Source organism: Falco cherrug, chromosome 3 (genome assembly GCF_023634085.1).
Source record: "Falco cherrug isolate bFalChe1 chromosome 3, bFalChe1.pri, whole genome shotgun sequence".
NCBI classification, from domain to species: Eukaryota; Metazoa; Chordata; class Aves; order Falconiformes; family Falconidae; genus Falco; species Falco cherrug.
Window position 1 is genome coordinate 61,408,515 of NC_073699.1, and position 17,224 is coordinate 61,425,738.

Genomic DNA, 17,224 nt, shown 5'->3' on the forward strand with positions numbered 1-17,224 from the left:
TGCTGTTAACATCTCTGACGCCTTTATAATTTTTCTGTGCATTTTTAATTTTAGTGTTTAAAGCACTGTGTTCCGACTTGTGGTTGTCATACTCCTTTCCAAGCACATCTTTGGGAGGTTATATCCATCATGTAGAATTTTTCATTTGGTATTTACAGGGTTGCTGCTGACACATCTTTATAGACTGGTTTTACTAAGGAACTGCGGCTTTTGGAATTATACTCTCTCCTAACAATTTCTTTCCCTCCTGGCCATTTCCAGCTGCAACTGGGCTCATAGGTAGCCTAGCACTTCTCTCCCATGAGGGAGAACTCTTGTCCTGCAGAATGTGTTGGGAGAGCAGGTGGATGTCACCCTGCTGCTTCTGGAGCATCGTGTGCTACAGCTCACCAGCCGGCTGGCGTGTTCGCAGGCGCTCTGCCCCCCTCTCGTCACCTATGCCTGCTCTGGCCCGGGCTTCACTCTTTCTTAATAACAAGTGCTACACTCTTGCTTGAATTTCATTCCTATAATTGATGGCCTTGTTCACTGTAGCAGAACTAACTTTATTTGTTCTTGAACTGTGAATCCTATGGCTTGCTGAATATGGATGTCTTGGGGTGACCCATCACCTGTTGGCAAATGGTTGTGTGCGTTGAATGACACATAGGAAAGCGTGTTACAGGTAGAAGCTATCTGAGGTTCAAAAATGTCACCAGCTACCGAAGTGTGAATTTGCTGTCTTTTTGCTCTATTTTTATAAACCCCTTTTTCAGAGTGCAGTGTCCTTAAAATTGTGAAATAGTAGACAGGCAACCACAGATTACAAAGGCTATCTGGGACATGTTTGTTGGGGATCATTGCAGTTGGCCTTTAATCTCTCTGCTTATTTAGAATTTAATTTAATACTTTATAGAAACAGCAAGCTGGTCTAATCCAGGCGACATTGAATATGCTTGTACTTTCAGTTGGCTGCTCAAGGAAAATTTTTCTTTCCATCCCCGATGCAAAAAACAATTCTGTGACTGTTGATCTATTAGTGTGGAAAGTACAGATGTTGCACAGCTCTGAATATCTTTCTCTGCAAAAAGGCTTCCAAAAGTATTTTTTTATATACACATTCTATGAGGTTTGATCTTTACACCTATACCTCAAACACTACAGAGATTGCAGAGCTGCATGTTTTCTCCCTCTACCAGTGCCATAAATTGCACCAGTAACCTCCTGACACAGTATGATCTTGGGGATTTGCTCAGCTCGCCTTCTCTCCTTCAGCAGCACCGTCCAAATCACATCTGAGTCTGCTTCGTTCCATTACTGTCAAACTCTCCACTTTTTTTCTCTGGTGTGCTGAAGACTGTCCTGATACTGGGAACCCCCAGCTATTTAGCATTGCTTTCTAAATGCTCTTGGTGGCAGAGAATGAGCGGGCTCTATCTGTGCCATTGAAGAGCAGGTATCTATCTCTGGCCATATACTGCCTTCTTAGTGTTCTGGGGAGAAAAAAAAAGGAAAAGAAAAGAAAAATAAAAATTTATGCCTGTAATAGATTGCCTGTGCTACAGGAAATGCCAGGCTTTGATCAGCAGTAAATGCCCTCAAATTGTTGTCCTTCGGGAATGGAAACTCCTAATCCCCTCTCTGAGCATCACCTGGCCTGCAGTCCAACTCCATAAAGCCAGCCCCAGCTGGCTGCTTGCCAGCAGCTCACAGCTGAAAGGCCTGTGAGATGACAGCAGTGCATTTGCTGCAGTCCCTCAGAAAAGATTGAGTTTTGCAGCCCCTGTTTTGTCCAGAGAGGCTGAGAAGAGCCTCAGCCAGCACAGCTGGACGTGGGGCTGGGCGCCTGCCTCCTGGCAGGGGACACCGTTCCTCTCCCGGCGTGCTGAAGCGTGGCCAGGGCTACAGGTACCAGGTGGGCATCGTTGCATGGGGTTTTGTGGCCGAGGACAAGTAGTATTCCTGTTGGCAAGCCGTTTCAAGAGAGGTCTGTTTCTGTGTGTATATAGTGCCCTGTACATTCTTCACGGGCTGTTTGCTACGATATAACACTAATGAGGTAATTACAGGGATCAGGCGGTGTCAGCACAGCACATACCGCTTGGATTAGGCCTGGCCTTTGGACAAGCTCTTTTGGAAAGGGTGCAAGCTGACATGGCTCACGGGCTGTTTGCAAGGACCGGGAGCAGGCTGGAGCTCGGTGACAGCGGCTCAGCTGATGCAGGGGAATGTGGGGTGCCGCTCCTGCCTCCTGCGAGGAGGGCAAGCAGTGCCAGCTAGCGCATGTTACTGTGGGCATTACAGGTCTAATGTGGTGGGAGATGGACACGGACGCCTGGCAGGAAGCCCTTTGCTGCCAGTCAGTGCTGCTGCTGCTGCCTGGCAGGACTGAGGGACATGCAGCTCCGGGTCCCTTCTGGGGTGCAGGGCTGGAAGCAAGGTGGTGCAGCGGCAGAGGGCCAGCGCATCTGCCTGTAATGTGGGAGTTAAGGGACGGGCACAGTGTGTGGAACTCACATCTAATAGATGTGCAGGCAGAGGGGTGACAAGGCTCAGAGAGACTTGTTTGCTCCCAGCACATGGGCTTCACAGCAGTGGTGTAGCAGGAGGGGGAGAAGCAGTGCTGTCTCCAACAATCCACCTGGCTTCTTCACAGTTTTCTTGACCTGAAATAGGACCCCAAAATTTTTTTATATGTTGTGACACGTGATGGTATTTGGATATTTCATGTCTTAACGAAATGGGACAGGTAGGGATTTTTAAAATACATCTTAATGAATTTAAGAAGTTATTAAGAGAAGTGTTTGGGCAGAAGCGCTGCATAAGACAGTGGTCCACCTGTTAGAGCTTAGGATCTCAACTGTCTGTTGCAGGATTTTATTTATTATATTAGTAACATTTATTACATCACTAGGCTATAATTTTTACCAACTGTTACTATAATTATTAAGTAATTACCATGTTAATAAGAATGATTGTACTGGCTTCAGGTCCCCTTGTCAGCCTCCACTGACCAAATATTAAATGGAGTGGTGTGTTGGGAGCTGGATGCAGAGCTGGCCCAGCTGTCTCCCGTCCACCTGGGAGCTGCCATCTAACTCGCCAGGGCTTCAGACAGTGGGTGCAGCCCTGCTGCTTCCCTCTCCACAGCACGCTCCCAGACCTGTCACACCAAATTATTTGTAAACACCAAGCCCGTTAATATCACAACAGTATCAGTCCACACACGAAGGGTGCCGGGAAGCCACAAGAGACAGCCGGTGCCATGTGTTAGTAGTAAAAGGCAAAAGAAAGAGGCTCCTTCAAAGCCCCTATTCATAAGTGTACCACAATACAGTAATGCAGCGTTAGGGAAATTTAAGCTGGTGCTGAAAGCTAGTGTGCTTCGCTGCTTTTTTACTCAAGGGATGGCTTTTATCCTGAACTGTAATGCTTATGATATTTCAGACATGGCTTGCTTTGCTAGGTCATGTGAATGATGAATATCGCAGTATTTAGAGGTTTCTAGTAAATGAAATGCACATGGGAATGAACGCAGATATAGATCACTTGCGTCAAACCCAGCTTTATCAGGGCTTGGTGAGATATCTTTTTCAAGGGCTTACAGCAATTGAAAAGCAATTAGAATTTCATTGTATTTTCCGGTTCCATTAACTATCCTGTAGACAGGTATGAAAGTCCACAAGGAAAAAGCTGCCACCGTACTTTCACTGCACAGCTGTTGTAATACAGAAGCATGGGATGGCAGCAAAGCAAAACTTCAGCTGGATACTTGGGACTGAGAGAAACTTCAGGCCTTAAGAAAGAATGGAAAGCCACCCTGTCCTACCATTTAAAAAAAAAGGGAGCTGGTGCAGAAATGGGAAATGCTTCCTTTTCACCATATGGGCAAGTAACAGGACCAGGAAGGAGATTTCAGAAAGCTGCAGTGTGATAGCTAAAATCTGCCCCTCTTAAAGAAACAGGTCCTGGTCACGTTCTTTCAGTGCTGCATTTGTTAGAAGAGTTTATTCATCAGTGATTTGAGAGTGACAGAGCTCTGCACAAAGGGCTTTTTCTTTATCTACCAGACTGGGCAAGCAGGGGTAGCTCTGAAGCAGTGAGATGGAGAAGAATCATGCACCCCCTCAATGCCAGGCTCTGGCAAGCTGCAAAAAGTTGAGAGGAGAACTGCCTGCAGTGGCCAGTGGAGCTGGATTTGTGTGGAGGTGGGGATGTGTGCTAGAGAAGGACCACAGAGATCCCTTGCTTTTTTCATCCTCTGCCATAATCTTCCCATGCGGTCCTGCACAGCGCCTAGATGACACTTGCAGTGGGGTGTTCCTGAGCAGTGATTAGCGATGCAGTTAATGAACACTGCTTTACATCACTTGGGGATAAATCCACCTTCTGACCATCTGTTACAAGTATATCTGGTTTTCTTCTGATTCACTTTCATGCCAAGCAGAATTACCTTAATTTAAATCACTGGTGTTTTGTAGAGAGTAACTGCTATGAGAGAGTTGGTCCATTGACGAGATCCCCCAATGAGTCACGTCCTGTGGGGCAGAGATCAATTCTCTATGGATGTTTTGTTCATTCTTGAACATGACGGGGCTCAACAGCTAGTAAGAAATGAGCTGTTATGAAATGCCAATGTGTAACTGTGAAGCTGTTAGCCTTGCAGATACTGGTAATCTGAAAGCAGCCTTCTTCACCTACTGTATTTAGAGCAAGTGGATTTGGTCACTTGTGCATTATTATTGTTTTGTAAAGTACTGTCAGATCTCTCACAGGCAGTATTTTCTAATTAATGCAAATGAAAATTGTAATTATCCATTTCAAAGCAATCTGTAGCAAGCCATCATTGCGCACGGAACATTATTTATACAGCTCATAAGCCCCAGTGATGCTCGTGCATAATTCCTAACACATCAGAGTGATAGATACTGCCTTCAGGGCTGGACTTTCCAAGCCAGCCTCTCTGTTTTTAAGTTGCAGACGTTGTCAGTTCAATGGCTGACTACTTGGTTTTGCAGGTTCTGTTTGATGTGCATATGATAGCAAGCCCACACTGCCTGCAGATGCCAGACTGCACCCAAAATGTCTTGCTTCTCTTAAGAGCAGTGAATAAAGTGACAGGCTGGCAGCTCTTAGGGACTTTTCCTTCTCTCTTCTTATTTTCCAAGTCCTTCTTTTCTGCCACCTGCCTGTTCTCAGCTCTGTGCTCATCCTACTCAGCACCTGCCATAGTATGAAAACCTGAGGCATATCATGTGTTTACACGTATGATTGCACTTAACTCAAACATTATTTCCATGTCTTGCCCAACCTCTAATTCCAGTGCACGGACTGCTGCTTGCTCTTACCCATGTGGGCAGTCTCGCTCTCACTGCTCACTTTGCAGGGCTGTTCTTGGACCAGTTAAAAACATAATTCACTGAAAGACATAAATTATCTCTTCCTGTACTCCTAGGTAAAGTGAAAATTGTGTCTTTTCCTGCTGTTAAAAACTGTGGTCACTACATCCAGTAATCTTTTGGGAAGCTTAACTTTTAAAACACCAGGCAATTTATTACCACCTTATATTAGCTGTCCTTGGTAGCTAAGAGGTACAAGTGACACGCTGCAGTGAAACTGTAAAAGTAGAAAATGTCTAGCGAGTAACCTCTTTCCTAAGAGACTATGTTAACCAAAAGACTAATAAAATCTTGTTTAACCACCATTGAAAAACTTTTTGGTAGACTGCCAACCCTGATTGGTCTCTTGAGTATAAAATTAGTATAGAAAAGTTCCTTCCAGCCTTAATTCGTATCAGCTTCTAACGCCGATCTCCTGTACATCAAAGAGAAATGCTCCTTTATTGCACCATTTTACATTTTAAATCATTCAAGCTTGTAGCATGTTCTACCTACTTCTTTTTGCAGCGGCACCTCTGCCCTTACTCAACTGAAGTATCAGCTATACTGGGTGGTGTTTCCCTGGTCCCACAGTGGTGAGATGGAGATCTGTCCTTGCTCTCATATAGGGGGTTTGGCCAGGCAGTCCTGTGTTGCCATGCCTGTGTTTCTGGTCCTCTACTGACACAAGGAAGGGAGGTTTCTTCCTGTAATCCAGTGATAGCCCCCAGAGGTAAATATCCCATCCTTTTTCTTACACCCAGGACAGAAGGCATTCTCTGCCTTATGGAAATACAAAGCAATCTCCCAGCCTGATCTGAAGGTTGTTCTTATGCAAATCCAAACAGGACAGTGTGAAAATGCTTAAAACGAGGCCCCATCTAGGGCAATGTGTTACAAATTGGATCTGTGAAATCCATTTTTTCAGTGAAGAGTGGAGCTTACAGCTTGCAAAGCCAGATCACTACCTGTGTGTTTCTCAGACTGTGATCCATGTCTCCTACTTACATTTTAATTCCCTTCCCCTTGTTTTCCAAGTGTGATCCTGTACAACAGAGCAAAGGCTTTATTACTTTCTCATGCACACCATAGCACATGTTTATATCCCCTAGCTTATCAAGCTGGATGTGTCTAAGTGTAAACTTTTGCCTGTAAGTAAGATCAAGAGATTTTTAGGATTTGACACAACATTTTGCATTTCTAGCATGACTGGTAGCTGTTTGCTACAATTGTGCATTGAGGCCTCCACAAAAATTAGTGGCCTTATCCCTGACTCTGAGGGCTTACAAATTAAATGCAGTAACCAGACGAGCTACTCTTGCTCAAGCTACTCTTGCTTGAAACACACGGAAAAGCAGTGAGTGTGAGGGCTAGGGCTATGCCCCTATCTCTTCAACCATAGTGACCCATCTTGCACACCAGGGCATAATGCTGCTGACTGGCGACTGCTTTCAGTTATAGATCTGCTTCCAGAATAGCACTGCATTTAAAAGAAACAAGAGCAAGCAGTAACTGCTTATCCTGGCTAAGCTTGTGTAACAGGTTTTCATATGATGTTTGTAGTGTTTAAAGCCTTTTTTCATTAAACTGTTTCAGTATCCAGAAAAAACCCATTTCTCTTACTCAGCTTCATTAGCTATAGGAAATCACTGGATTAAAGTAGAGAGCAGATTAGCAAAAATAAACTGTAGTATGTTTTGGGCATATGGTGCCGCGTATGAATGGGTTTTAACTACTTAACTGTGTATAACAAAGAGCAGAAGGAGAGATTTGTCTTCCCATGTAATAATTACAATTTGCAGTAGCTGCATAGCTTAACAGTAAGAAACCACAAAGCCACGGAAAGCTTTTGGTTAGGATTTGCACGGGGTGTGTGCGCCTGTGCCCGAGCTTGTGTAGTGTTTTCTGCCAGCTGAAGGCTGGGCACGTAACTGGACTTAGCTAATTAACAGGATGCCTCTCCTTTCCTTTCTTCGCTGGGCTCATGTTTTGCAGCTCTGTGTTACTGTGGGCTACAGAGACCAGGATTTAACCCGTCAGACGTGGGAGCCGGTGCTGGTGTGGGCACACTGCTCTATTGCATGGCCCAGAAGGGAGGCATGCTGTGGGCAAACCCATGACAGCCCGGGCTTTGTCTCAGCTGGAAATTGTCCCCCACAAAGCAAATATAAACAGAAATAGTAAATAAAAGAGGCCATGTCAGGGTGATTGCTGAGTATCAGCCTTCCAGCCCTGGGCAAAAAGCAAGCCAGCTTTGGACTGGAATGACTCCACAGTTTCTAGCTTCCCACTATTTTTCCCTGATATCTGTCTGATACTTCAATCTGCAAAAGTCAAGTTTATGCCTTTTCTAAATAGACCTGTCTCACACCAGTTTGAACTTGGTCCTGACACACAAATCAGTGCAAACACTGGTAACATCCTGACGGTGCTCCACCTCCCACTTCTCAAGAAAACTGTGCTTTTCCATTTGTGTGCTGAGACGTTTCTGAAAACCAAGCAGTGGTGATGACATCATTTCCATGTCTTAAAAAACTTGCTTATAAAAGGATATAAAGATTTGCAAAGCCAATCAAATCTAATTTATAAAGTCGATACAGAAATACCTGGAGAATTACCTGATCTTTATCCAGGCTCCTCAGTATGTTTGCTAGCACAGATTAACAAATAAGGTTGTGCCACATAGCTTAAACATGCATGTCCTTCCCTTTTTCTGGGGGGTTGCTTTCCTTGAGGTTTCCACAATGTGTTTCACATCCACTGTGAGTAACATTCTTGGACTTCTGCCCTGGATTAATCAAACATAAATCATTGCTCCCTGCAAAAAGAAAGTTTTGCCAAAAATTTTGGTGATCGAGAGAAGAAAAGAGGGTGGGTTTTTTTCCCTCTGTGAACCTTTAACTAATCTTATTCCTTATTTTTTTTGGTGGGAAATTTTGTGCATTGAAAAATTCACTGAGAAGGCCCTGATCATCTTATTTTTTTAGTGATTATTATCAAAAATTAAATCCCCAGCTGCTCAGGAGAGCATTCTTGATTTCTCCTAAATTAGTTTTGTAGTGGTGAGCCCTACCAAACTTGCAGACTTTGTGTTTAGTTTATCAGTAACTCAGTGTTGCTTCTGTTGCAGAGTTCCCTGAAGAGAAGAGGCAGCAGAGAAATACACAAAGAAAAAAAGACATTTACCCAGGTATGGTTTTCACAAATGTGCAATTTTGAGCAAAAATCACATGATAAAACCCTCAAGATTTCTTTTTACAGATGTTGATAGGACCATCAGGCACATTATCTAGAGTGCAATTAGGCCTTAATCTACTGAGACCTCACAGAGATAATGTAGAAGCAATTTAGGACACAAGTGTGATCTCTAAAAGGTTCAACTTCTGAGGCTCTGTTGTGCTTGTATCCATAGACTCAGGCTGCAGGTTTTCTACAAGAAGAGAAAATCACCTTGCCTCACAAGGTAATTGGATCACAGCTTAGGGACTAACTAAATTTATACACAGTGCCAAAGATTTTGTGCTAATGAGCGTCTTGGCAGGGAATGCACTTGGCACACTGCAATGACACCCTGTGAGCTCTCATGTCACAGCCCAGGGTTTGATCTCTCTCTAGCGTTAGGGAGGCAGCACGTGAACCTGTGTTCCCCCAAGCTGAGATACAGCACAGAGCCCAAGCTACCCACTCAGTCTCCCTTTAGACCCTAGTTTTAATGAAAACCCATATGTTGACTCTTCTCAGGAAAGTGGTCTGCCTGGTTTCCTCTGCTTTTTGTGTTGACTGTAGGAGTTAAAGCTTTCCTCAGCACCCATATGGTTACCGTTTATAGCCGGAGAGATGGGGATAGTTTTTCACCTCACTGGGAAAGGAGCCAAGAGCGACATTATGCCTTCCTTAGAGAAAGGTTGCACCTCCCCTGCTGCCCCTTCAGCAGGCTTAGTGTAGGCAGCAGGGACCTATAGGTTGTCTCTGAGTCGATGGAGTTTTAAAATCCATTGATTTGTAGTAATAACTATAATAAATCATTAAAATATGTTGCACTTGAGTGGGTAGGGCAGGCAGCTGAGTGGGCATACCAGGGGCTCGTGGTGGTCAAGGGCTGCAGCTTGCTTTCCCAGGACACAGCAAACTGAGCATCCCCACTGAGCCACTACAAGCATGGCTTAATCAGACCTCAAAATGGGGCACTGGGCTTGCTTTTTGCAGGGCATGCTACAGAGAATTATTTAAGTTGTCAGTCAGCTCAGGGAGTTTACTATTCTGCAAGTCTGTAAAATACATGGATGAAATACATATATGCCCACAGGTGTGTAGATTACAGATGGAGCTACATGAAGACATGGTTGTGTCCACTGGGGTTTGTGGGCGGCACTGTCTTTCCTTTCTTTATTCCTGGAAATACAGAGCAGTGTCAAGGCAATAGATTCCTTGTGCTTGCTTCCTCTGCCTAAATCCAGTCATTAAGAGCAGGTATAGTTTGCCTTGGAAAGCCTTAAAAAGGACTTCACAAAATTAACCAAGTAACCATGGGTCAGCTCTGCACCACTCATAACATGGGGAAGTGATCCCAGAAACCACCTGGGAAAAAAAACCCCACTTTTATGCTGTACACAGACACTGTAACTCGTGCAAGCAAAGTGTTTGGGCTTGAAAATGAAAATCATTGCAACAGCACTGTGCAAGGTGGCTGTTCAGTTTTCTTCAGCAAATCTTTAGGGCAGGAAAGGCTGAGAAGCAATCTTAATATATTGATATGGCCCAGCCTATAAGTGCATGTCCTAGCTATCTCCCAACTCTAGGGTGTTAACCAGAGCTGTCTCCAACCCCAGATATCCATTCAGAGGTATGAGCTGGTTGAGACTAGAGTGCACCACAGCAGGTGCCCAACCTGGTCAAACAGCTGCTGGGTCCTGGGGCATGGCCCAGAAGGGTAGGTACGGACACAGCACAGGAGGTTCAAAATGCTGCTCTTCAGTAACAGCCACCCTAAATACTTAAAATAAGCTCAGATACCCATTACACAGGGTGAGTTTTGTGAGTGAGAAGCAACCACAAGCTTGGATTCGGTGCATATGCATGTTTACAGATATGTATAACATATGGCAAGAGTGGTGTTTTTACTTACTGAGAGCTCATCATTAAAATTATCTGGAACATCACATCCACTGCAGGCACACTGAGTAAAGAACGCCTGTGAAACTGATTGTCTTAAAGTCGTGTAAAAGCAGAATTCATAGTAGCGCTTACCGGCCTCCAGCAGTATTGAAGAAAAAAAGTTTTTATTCAGCAGAATTGCAAAACGGAGCTTCTTGGAAAATACCAGGCACCAGGCAAAACACAAAGAAAAGTGGTTCTCCAGCGCAAGGTAGGAGTGCTGGCACTCAGCCAGATGCTTGGGTGCTGGTTGTACTGCCCTGTCACCAGACTCGCAACCCCAAAACCGCTTACCCGTCTTCTGCCTGGCAACTCCCTGGAGCCGATGGTGGTGGTAGAGGAGGTGGCATTGGTCTCTTATCTATCTTTGTGTCTTCTTGCCAGAAAAGAAATATCATATTTGGGAATTTTTGATCAGCTCTTTACTCTCATCACATCATTTACATTGCATAATGAATTTAAGTTTATTTCTTCCCTTTACGTTTCATTTCTTTATCTCCACATTCTACATTTGTCTAAATTAGACTGCAGACTCTGTAGGGAGGGATCTTTTTTTTTTCATTAACATCCCTCTGAAGTGTCACACAAAGCTGTAGTGCTATTGCATGCAGATAATCACTATCGGGAATCACCAGTTCCCATTTATCCTTAATGGTCTTAAAGTCCGTGATGAGCACCATGACTGACGGAACATTTTTGCACTATTGCTCCTTCTTTTCTTTCTATATGGTGTGCCCTACATACGCTTTTTCAGAAAGCATCCACATACTGGATGTGTAATACAGCCTGACTGCCATAGCCCAGATTCAGCCCCTGGGATTCAAGCTTCTTGTTCTTCCTAAAAGATGGAAAGACTATTTTCCCCCTCCCCTCCCCCTTTCTTTTCATTCATGGTTTAACTAATAATGACCTATTCTTAATTTCAGTGATTTGGCCTCCCTTAGTTTCCCCTGTATGTCCAAACTCTACTTACCTGTGTGGGTGTCTTGCCCTCCTACTGTTTGTGCTTGGTTTCAACTGATCAAGAAATTGCTGATATTTCTGTGCACAAAGTTTCAGAGGGACAGATGCATGAAGGTTGGAGTCCTGCCCTTCTGGCATGCTCAGATCTGGCTGATAAATCTCTCCTGACCATTCTTTTCCTTTGGAAAAAAGCTGTCTGGGGAATGGGATTTTCAGTAGTCATGTTCCCTGGCAGAGAAGCAGGGAAGATCTAGAGCTTTCTCATCTTTCCGGATGGAATCCATATTTAGTAGGCGAGATTAACCTCCATCAGCTCTGTTGTTTTGTATGAGGCTTGTGTTTGTTTAATGACAAAAATCTCGTTTGTTTCAGCTCTTGCACAAAGCAAAACTTACAAATGTGATTTTTTTTTTCCATAGACAAAACCTAGCAATAAAGCAATGCTGCTGTAAAAAGTTAATGGTAGTTTTGTCCTGCTAGAATAACGCGCTAACTCTGCAGACGCATTGAGTCGTGCAGTGATGCCGAGCAAAAACACTGGGGCCCTGACCCCAAACCCATTGAAGCCTTTCCCTTTCCTTCAAAAGCTTCAAAATGCTGAGTGTGTTGTCCTGAGTGTGACTCGGTGACTGCCTTTTATATTGTTTGAAATGCCGTGGGTGCCGGGCTGTGGCCCCCAGACCGCCGGGGAAGGGCTGGCTCCTGGGGGGAGAGGGGTGTGGGCAGGCTGGCCCTTCCCCACGGCATCGGTCCAGCTGTGGAAGCCAGGGAGGTGCGAGGGGCCAGCCAATGCCACCGATGGCTGGGCGCTTGCAGCCAAAGGCAGACAAGAAGCACAAGGAAGAATGCTGGATTACAAAAACGGAATAAGGGAATTTTCACGTGTGATTATTTCCAAGCTATTAACAGATAAAGTGGAGTAATCACCCTACCTGGGAGCTCTGACGTGCAGCACTGCTCTGGCTGTAACTTTCCTGTGATCTTTGTATTACCCTAAAAGCAAAACCTACAGCTGCGGGGATAAACTGATTCTCGATGACAGGAAAAACAGAGGTAATGTATTGTGCAGCCCTGACCAAAGATGATGCTTTAATCATACAGCCTTATCCAGCCAGAGCAACCAACCTTCAGAGTGACTCCAGTGGAGGCTGCATGGAGTTTTGCTAGGTTTTAATCTGATACTTTATTTGCAGTTTCGAGTTATAAAGAGAAAAGCAATTTGCAAATGTATGTGTGAAAAAGAGGTGTGTGTATATCAGGACATGAAAGAGAGGAAAGCAAGCCCATCTTCTAGAGGCTCTGCTTCTAATCAGTTATATGCACCTCAATTGTATTCATAGGAAACTCACATTTCTGGTGCCAGAAACATGATGACCAGAGTTTTAGTCAGTCCACTGATCAGTTGATTGCAGGTGTATTTGACTCTGGGTTGTCACTGAAAACCACATATTAACAGAAACTGTGGCTATTTTTTACACTATCAGGTTATTAGTTTAACATTGAGTTATATTCAGAGAACTTTTTTGACTATTTAGTATTTTAAAGTCCCAACCTGCACCAAGCAGAATCAGTAAGAAAACTGAGTTTTCAGAAGTATACAACCAATTACTTTTGTGGCTGTTTAGTTATTAATAGCTGAAATTAAGACATAATTGGTATATATTTAAGTAGAATGGGGAAAATTAATGTAGGTAACATAAAAGACAATGTTACCAATGTGCAATGATGTGTACATTAGAAATCAAACAATTTCCTCAGATTGCTGAGCTGTAATTAGTTTTGTATGTTGTTTGTTGGGTTTTTTTAATAGCCTGATCTGGATTAACAAAGTCCATCATGTTTTCTTCTGGATTTGGTTGCAATTATTAGGAATTATAACTAAATGGTGCTTGTGAAAGATAACAGTGCTCCGGAGACTGAAATGAAGTTTCCATAGATAATTGCACATATGTCCACATGGCCTACCAACAATGATAAAATCTGCTGTCTCAAGAGATCATCTTTCAAAGCCTGCCTTCCATTATGCTGCTAATGCTGATAAATGTGTCTCTTACAAGGCCAAGTGCCTGCATCTCCATGACAATTCATGAAAGTGATTCATGCAAAGAAATTGTTCATCGGCTTAGAATTTACTTAACCTTGTCTCTTATTTCAGCACAATACACACTGGAGTTTTCATTTGAGTTGAGATGCAGTGCTTTAAAATGCTCAACACATGAAAAAAAAAAAATCAAGGTCTCATTTAATACCCTGGTGCTTCCTGAAAAATGCAGGTTTTCACATGGGATGGATTTGGATATAAACACAGTTTAATGAATTTTTCTTTCCTTTCTCACATGTTTTCACCAATCTCCCTTGTGAACAGTTGTCCATGCCAGAAAGTAGTGATCACAGTCTGGTCCGTCCTAATAATAAAGGCAGCAGGGACAACAGTATGCTTCCTATTTGGAAAGCGAATTAGGCACTCTGGCTATTTCACAGCATTGTGAGATCAGAGTAATTAAAGTCTTCCTTTGGAAGGCAACCGTGCAGTTTAACACACTTTTTTTGTGTTTTCTAGCAGAAGGAGCCTGAGATTTGGGATTATGATGAGCAAATTCATCTGAGTAGCCTTTGTTTCATGATGCTGAAAGGGAGAAAATGTATCATTAAACAAAAATGGAACAGAAAATGCCAACAAATCATGGAGCCTTTTCATTTGAGTCATTATTTTCCACAAAATTTGCACAGTATTTGAGAAAAACTAAACATTACACTGGCACTCTTGCATCACTGAACACTTGCACAGGCGCACTTGATTTCCACCACCACCACCCCACTCTTTAACTCTGGTCAAGCTGCTTTGCCAATTTAACCAGGACCAAGGCATGAAATGTGTCAACTGTGTGGTTTGCGCAGCTCTGTCTGTGTATTGTTTGCATACCTAACAGATACAGCTCAGAGGGTGGGGAGGTGGAGATTTTGGAAGATAAGCTACTGATTGTGCTTCTATTATAATATAATCTTGGGGTGGGGTGATTATTCTTGGCAGGAAGACAGCGCTGATTTGAAGTGCCAGCTCCAGTTTGCCAAAGAGGAGGCCACGCTGATGCGTAAGAAGATGGCCAAACTGGGGAGGGAGAAGGATGAACTGGAGCAGGAGCTCCAGAAGTACAAGTCCATCTATGGAGACGTGGACAGTCCCCTGCCTACTGGGGAGGCAGGGGGTCCACCCAGCACCAGGGAGGCCGAGCTGAAGCTTCGTTTGAAGCTGGTGGAGGAGGAAGCCAACATACTGGGCAGAAAAATAGTGGAACTGGAGGTGGAGAACAGAGGGATTAAAGCTGAGATGGAGGATATGAGATGCCAGTATGAAAAAGAGTGTCTCAGCAGGGACCACATTTCAAGCATTCCTACCTCGCCCTACGGTGACTCCGTGGAGTCGGCCACAGAGCTGCGCCGGCACCTGCAATTCGTGGAAGAGGAAGCAGAACTGCTGAGGCGGTCGATCTCTGAAATCGAGGATCACAACAAGCAGCTAACGAATGAGTTGAACAAATTCAAGTTTGAGCCAGGCCAGGAGCCGGGCTGGTTGGATGACACGGCGTCCAAGTGTGGTGGGACCTTGCAAGAGGAGCTGAAGTCGGCCAGGTTGCAAATCAATGAGCTGAGCGGGAAAGTGATGAAGCTCCAGTACGAGAACAGGGTCCTGATGTCCAACGTCCAGCGTTATGATCTTGCTTCTCACCTGGGCCTGCGCACCTCCAGCCCCAGGGACAGTGACGCTGACAGCGATGCTGGGAAAAAGGAGAGTGATAGCGAAGAGGGTCGCCTGCCCCAGCCAAAGAGAGAGGGGCCCATTGGGGGTGAGAGTGACTCTGAAGAAGTTTATGAGAAGACGTCGGGTTTTGGGAGTGGGAAGCCGTCGGAAGTCAGCGACCTGTGCTCTGCTGAGCTCATGAGAGTGAAAGAGGACACTGAGTCTTTAATTAACATCAAACGTGAGGCTGAGCGGCTCGAAAGGACCGTGGACCGCCTTATCACTGATACAGACAGCTTGATTTATGATGCAAAGGTGCACATAACCAGCAGCCCATCCACTGAGCAGGATTTCAGAAGTGGTGAGGAAAGGGGAGAAGATAAGCACGAACCAGAGCTTCTGGACACCGTCAACTCCAGGATGAAAGCTTTCCGGAAGGAGCTGCAGACCTTCCTGGAGAAGGTTGATCATATTGGAGAGGGCCTCAAGGAGCAGATGGAGGACCTCTCCCCTCTTCCCCATCTCACAGAGTCCTCCAGTTTTCTGTCGACAATGACGTCCATGTCCCGAGACTCTCCCATTGGTAACCTGGGGAAGGAGTTAATCACTGACTTCCAGGTAGGTTGGCCTCTTGTTTGCCTTCTTTCTGTTTATAGTTTCTCTTTCTTTCTGGCATCGCTACCCTAGAGCTAATTTTCCTCACAGCTGCTTTGTTATGATTTCAGACCTGCGATGTATTGAAGTATGTAATGTTAAAGAAACACTTTTAGGTTTTACTTTCTTTTATTTGTTTGCACAACTCTTTTGATTCAGAGGCGGTTCCTTGTGGCAAAAAGGCTAATCCACTGATGCTATAGTGATCAGTCTTCTTTTTGTCTGTAACAGCAATGTTTCCCCGTGAAAGAGGAGATTAATTTAAAAAAAAAATAATCTGATGAATGTAAATTAGCAGCCTTGCTAAGAAATGTGAGAAGGTCTTTATTATGCTCTCTCATAAAAGGGTCAGGCGTGTTCTCAAAAGCCTTGCCAAAAGAACCCAACCGAATGCAGTTTTCTAAGTGATGTGTTTTGAAAAGCCTGCTTACAGCTCACTCCCCTAACCGAGCAGCGAGTGAGAAGCTCTGTAGCCAGCGAAGGACTGCCTTGCCTAAAGCGTTGCCCATGGGCGCATGTCTAAACTGCCACAACTGCCACACTGGATATGGCTTTTCTGCACAGCACAAGTAAGGAAGGAAGAGCCTTGTGTCCCGTATCCTTCATGACTTGTATGCTTGCTGTTGGTTTGACTCATGCATCCTCATTGCATGCGCCTCATAACCAGTGTTTGCATTCTTTTTTCCTCTCTTTCTCTTTTTTGCTTTTCAGATGTTTCAGCCCATCATTTTGCTCATCCTCATTTTGGTTTTGTTCTCTTCACTTTCTTATGCCACTGTATTTAAGTTGGTTTTTCTGTTCACGCTTTTCTTTGTCTTGTAGTTTTTCAGTCGTCTACCTTACCCATTTTTGTTTTCTTTATTCCCTCCTGTCCTTTTGTTTTTTTGTTATAAACCGCCCATGCACCTAACAGTCCAAACTGAGGGATCAGATGGAGTGGCAGCTCAAACAAGATCGTGGAGAGGAGCAAGAGATTCACCACCAGCGAGCCACCACCGACCCACATCGCAGAGCTGATGGAGACATTAAACTCTACAGGCCAGGAGACAAGGGCTGTTTCAGTCTAGAGGTCAGCAAAGCAGCCCGTCTTACTCACTGCCTCCTGCTGCCTTAGCCAGGAGATGAGTAACCGAAGCCAGGGGTTGGGGGAGTAAATTGAACCAAACACAGCACCCCTGTCATGAAATTTGTGGTTGGCCTCTTCTCCCCCTTGCAATTTCAGAGAAACAAATTGGTCCTGACTTTGGACTCGTCACCCTGCTCCCAGTAGCTTCACCAAGTGGGAAAATGTGGCTCAGGGACCCATTACAATTAATTACAGAAGCCAAAGATCTCTAGAAGAGGTCGTAAATCCTGA

At 44.4% G+C, this 17,224-nt stretch overlaps 1 protein-coding gene across 6 annotated transcripts in view; it reads left to right on the forward strand.

The window, feature by feature from the left end:
* The window catches only part of MTCL1 (microtubule crosslinking factor 1), a 118,935-nt gene that overhangs the window by 57,934 nt on the left and 43,777 nt on the right, over positions 1–17,224 (forward strand). For 3 of the 6 annotated variants that reach the window (XM_055705349.1, XM_055705347.1, XM_055705345.1), the window contains exons 4-7: positions 8,488–8,547; positions 10,648–10,722; positions 14,506–15,831; positions 16,781–16,936. In XM_055705349.1, coding sequence (XP_055561324.1) covers positions 8,488–8,547; positions 10,648–10,722; positions 14,506–15,831; positions 16,781–16,936 — 1,617 coding nt within the window. The remainder of the gene's footprint in view (positions 1–8,487; positions 8,548–10,647; positions 10,723–14,505; positions 15,832–16,780; positions 16,937–17,224) is intronic. The other 3 variants (XM_055705351.1, XM_055705346.1, XM_055705348.1) reach the window with 1 other exon arrangement.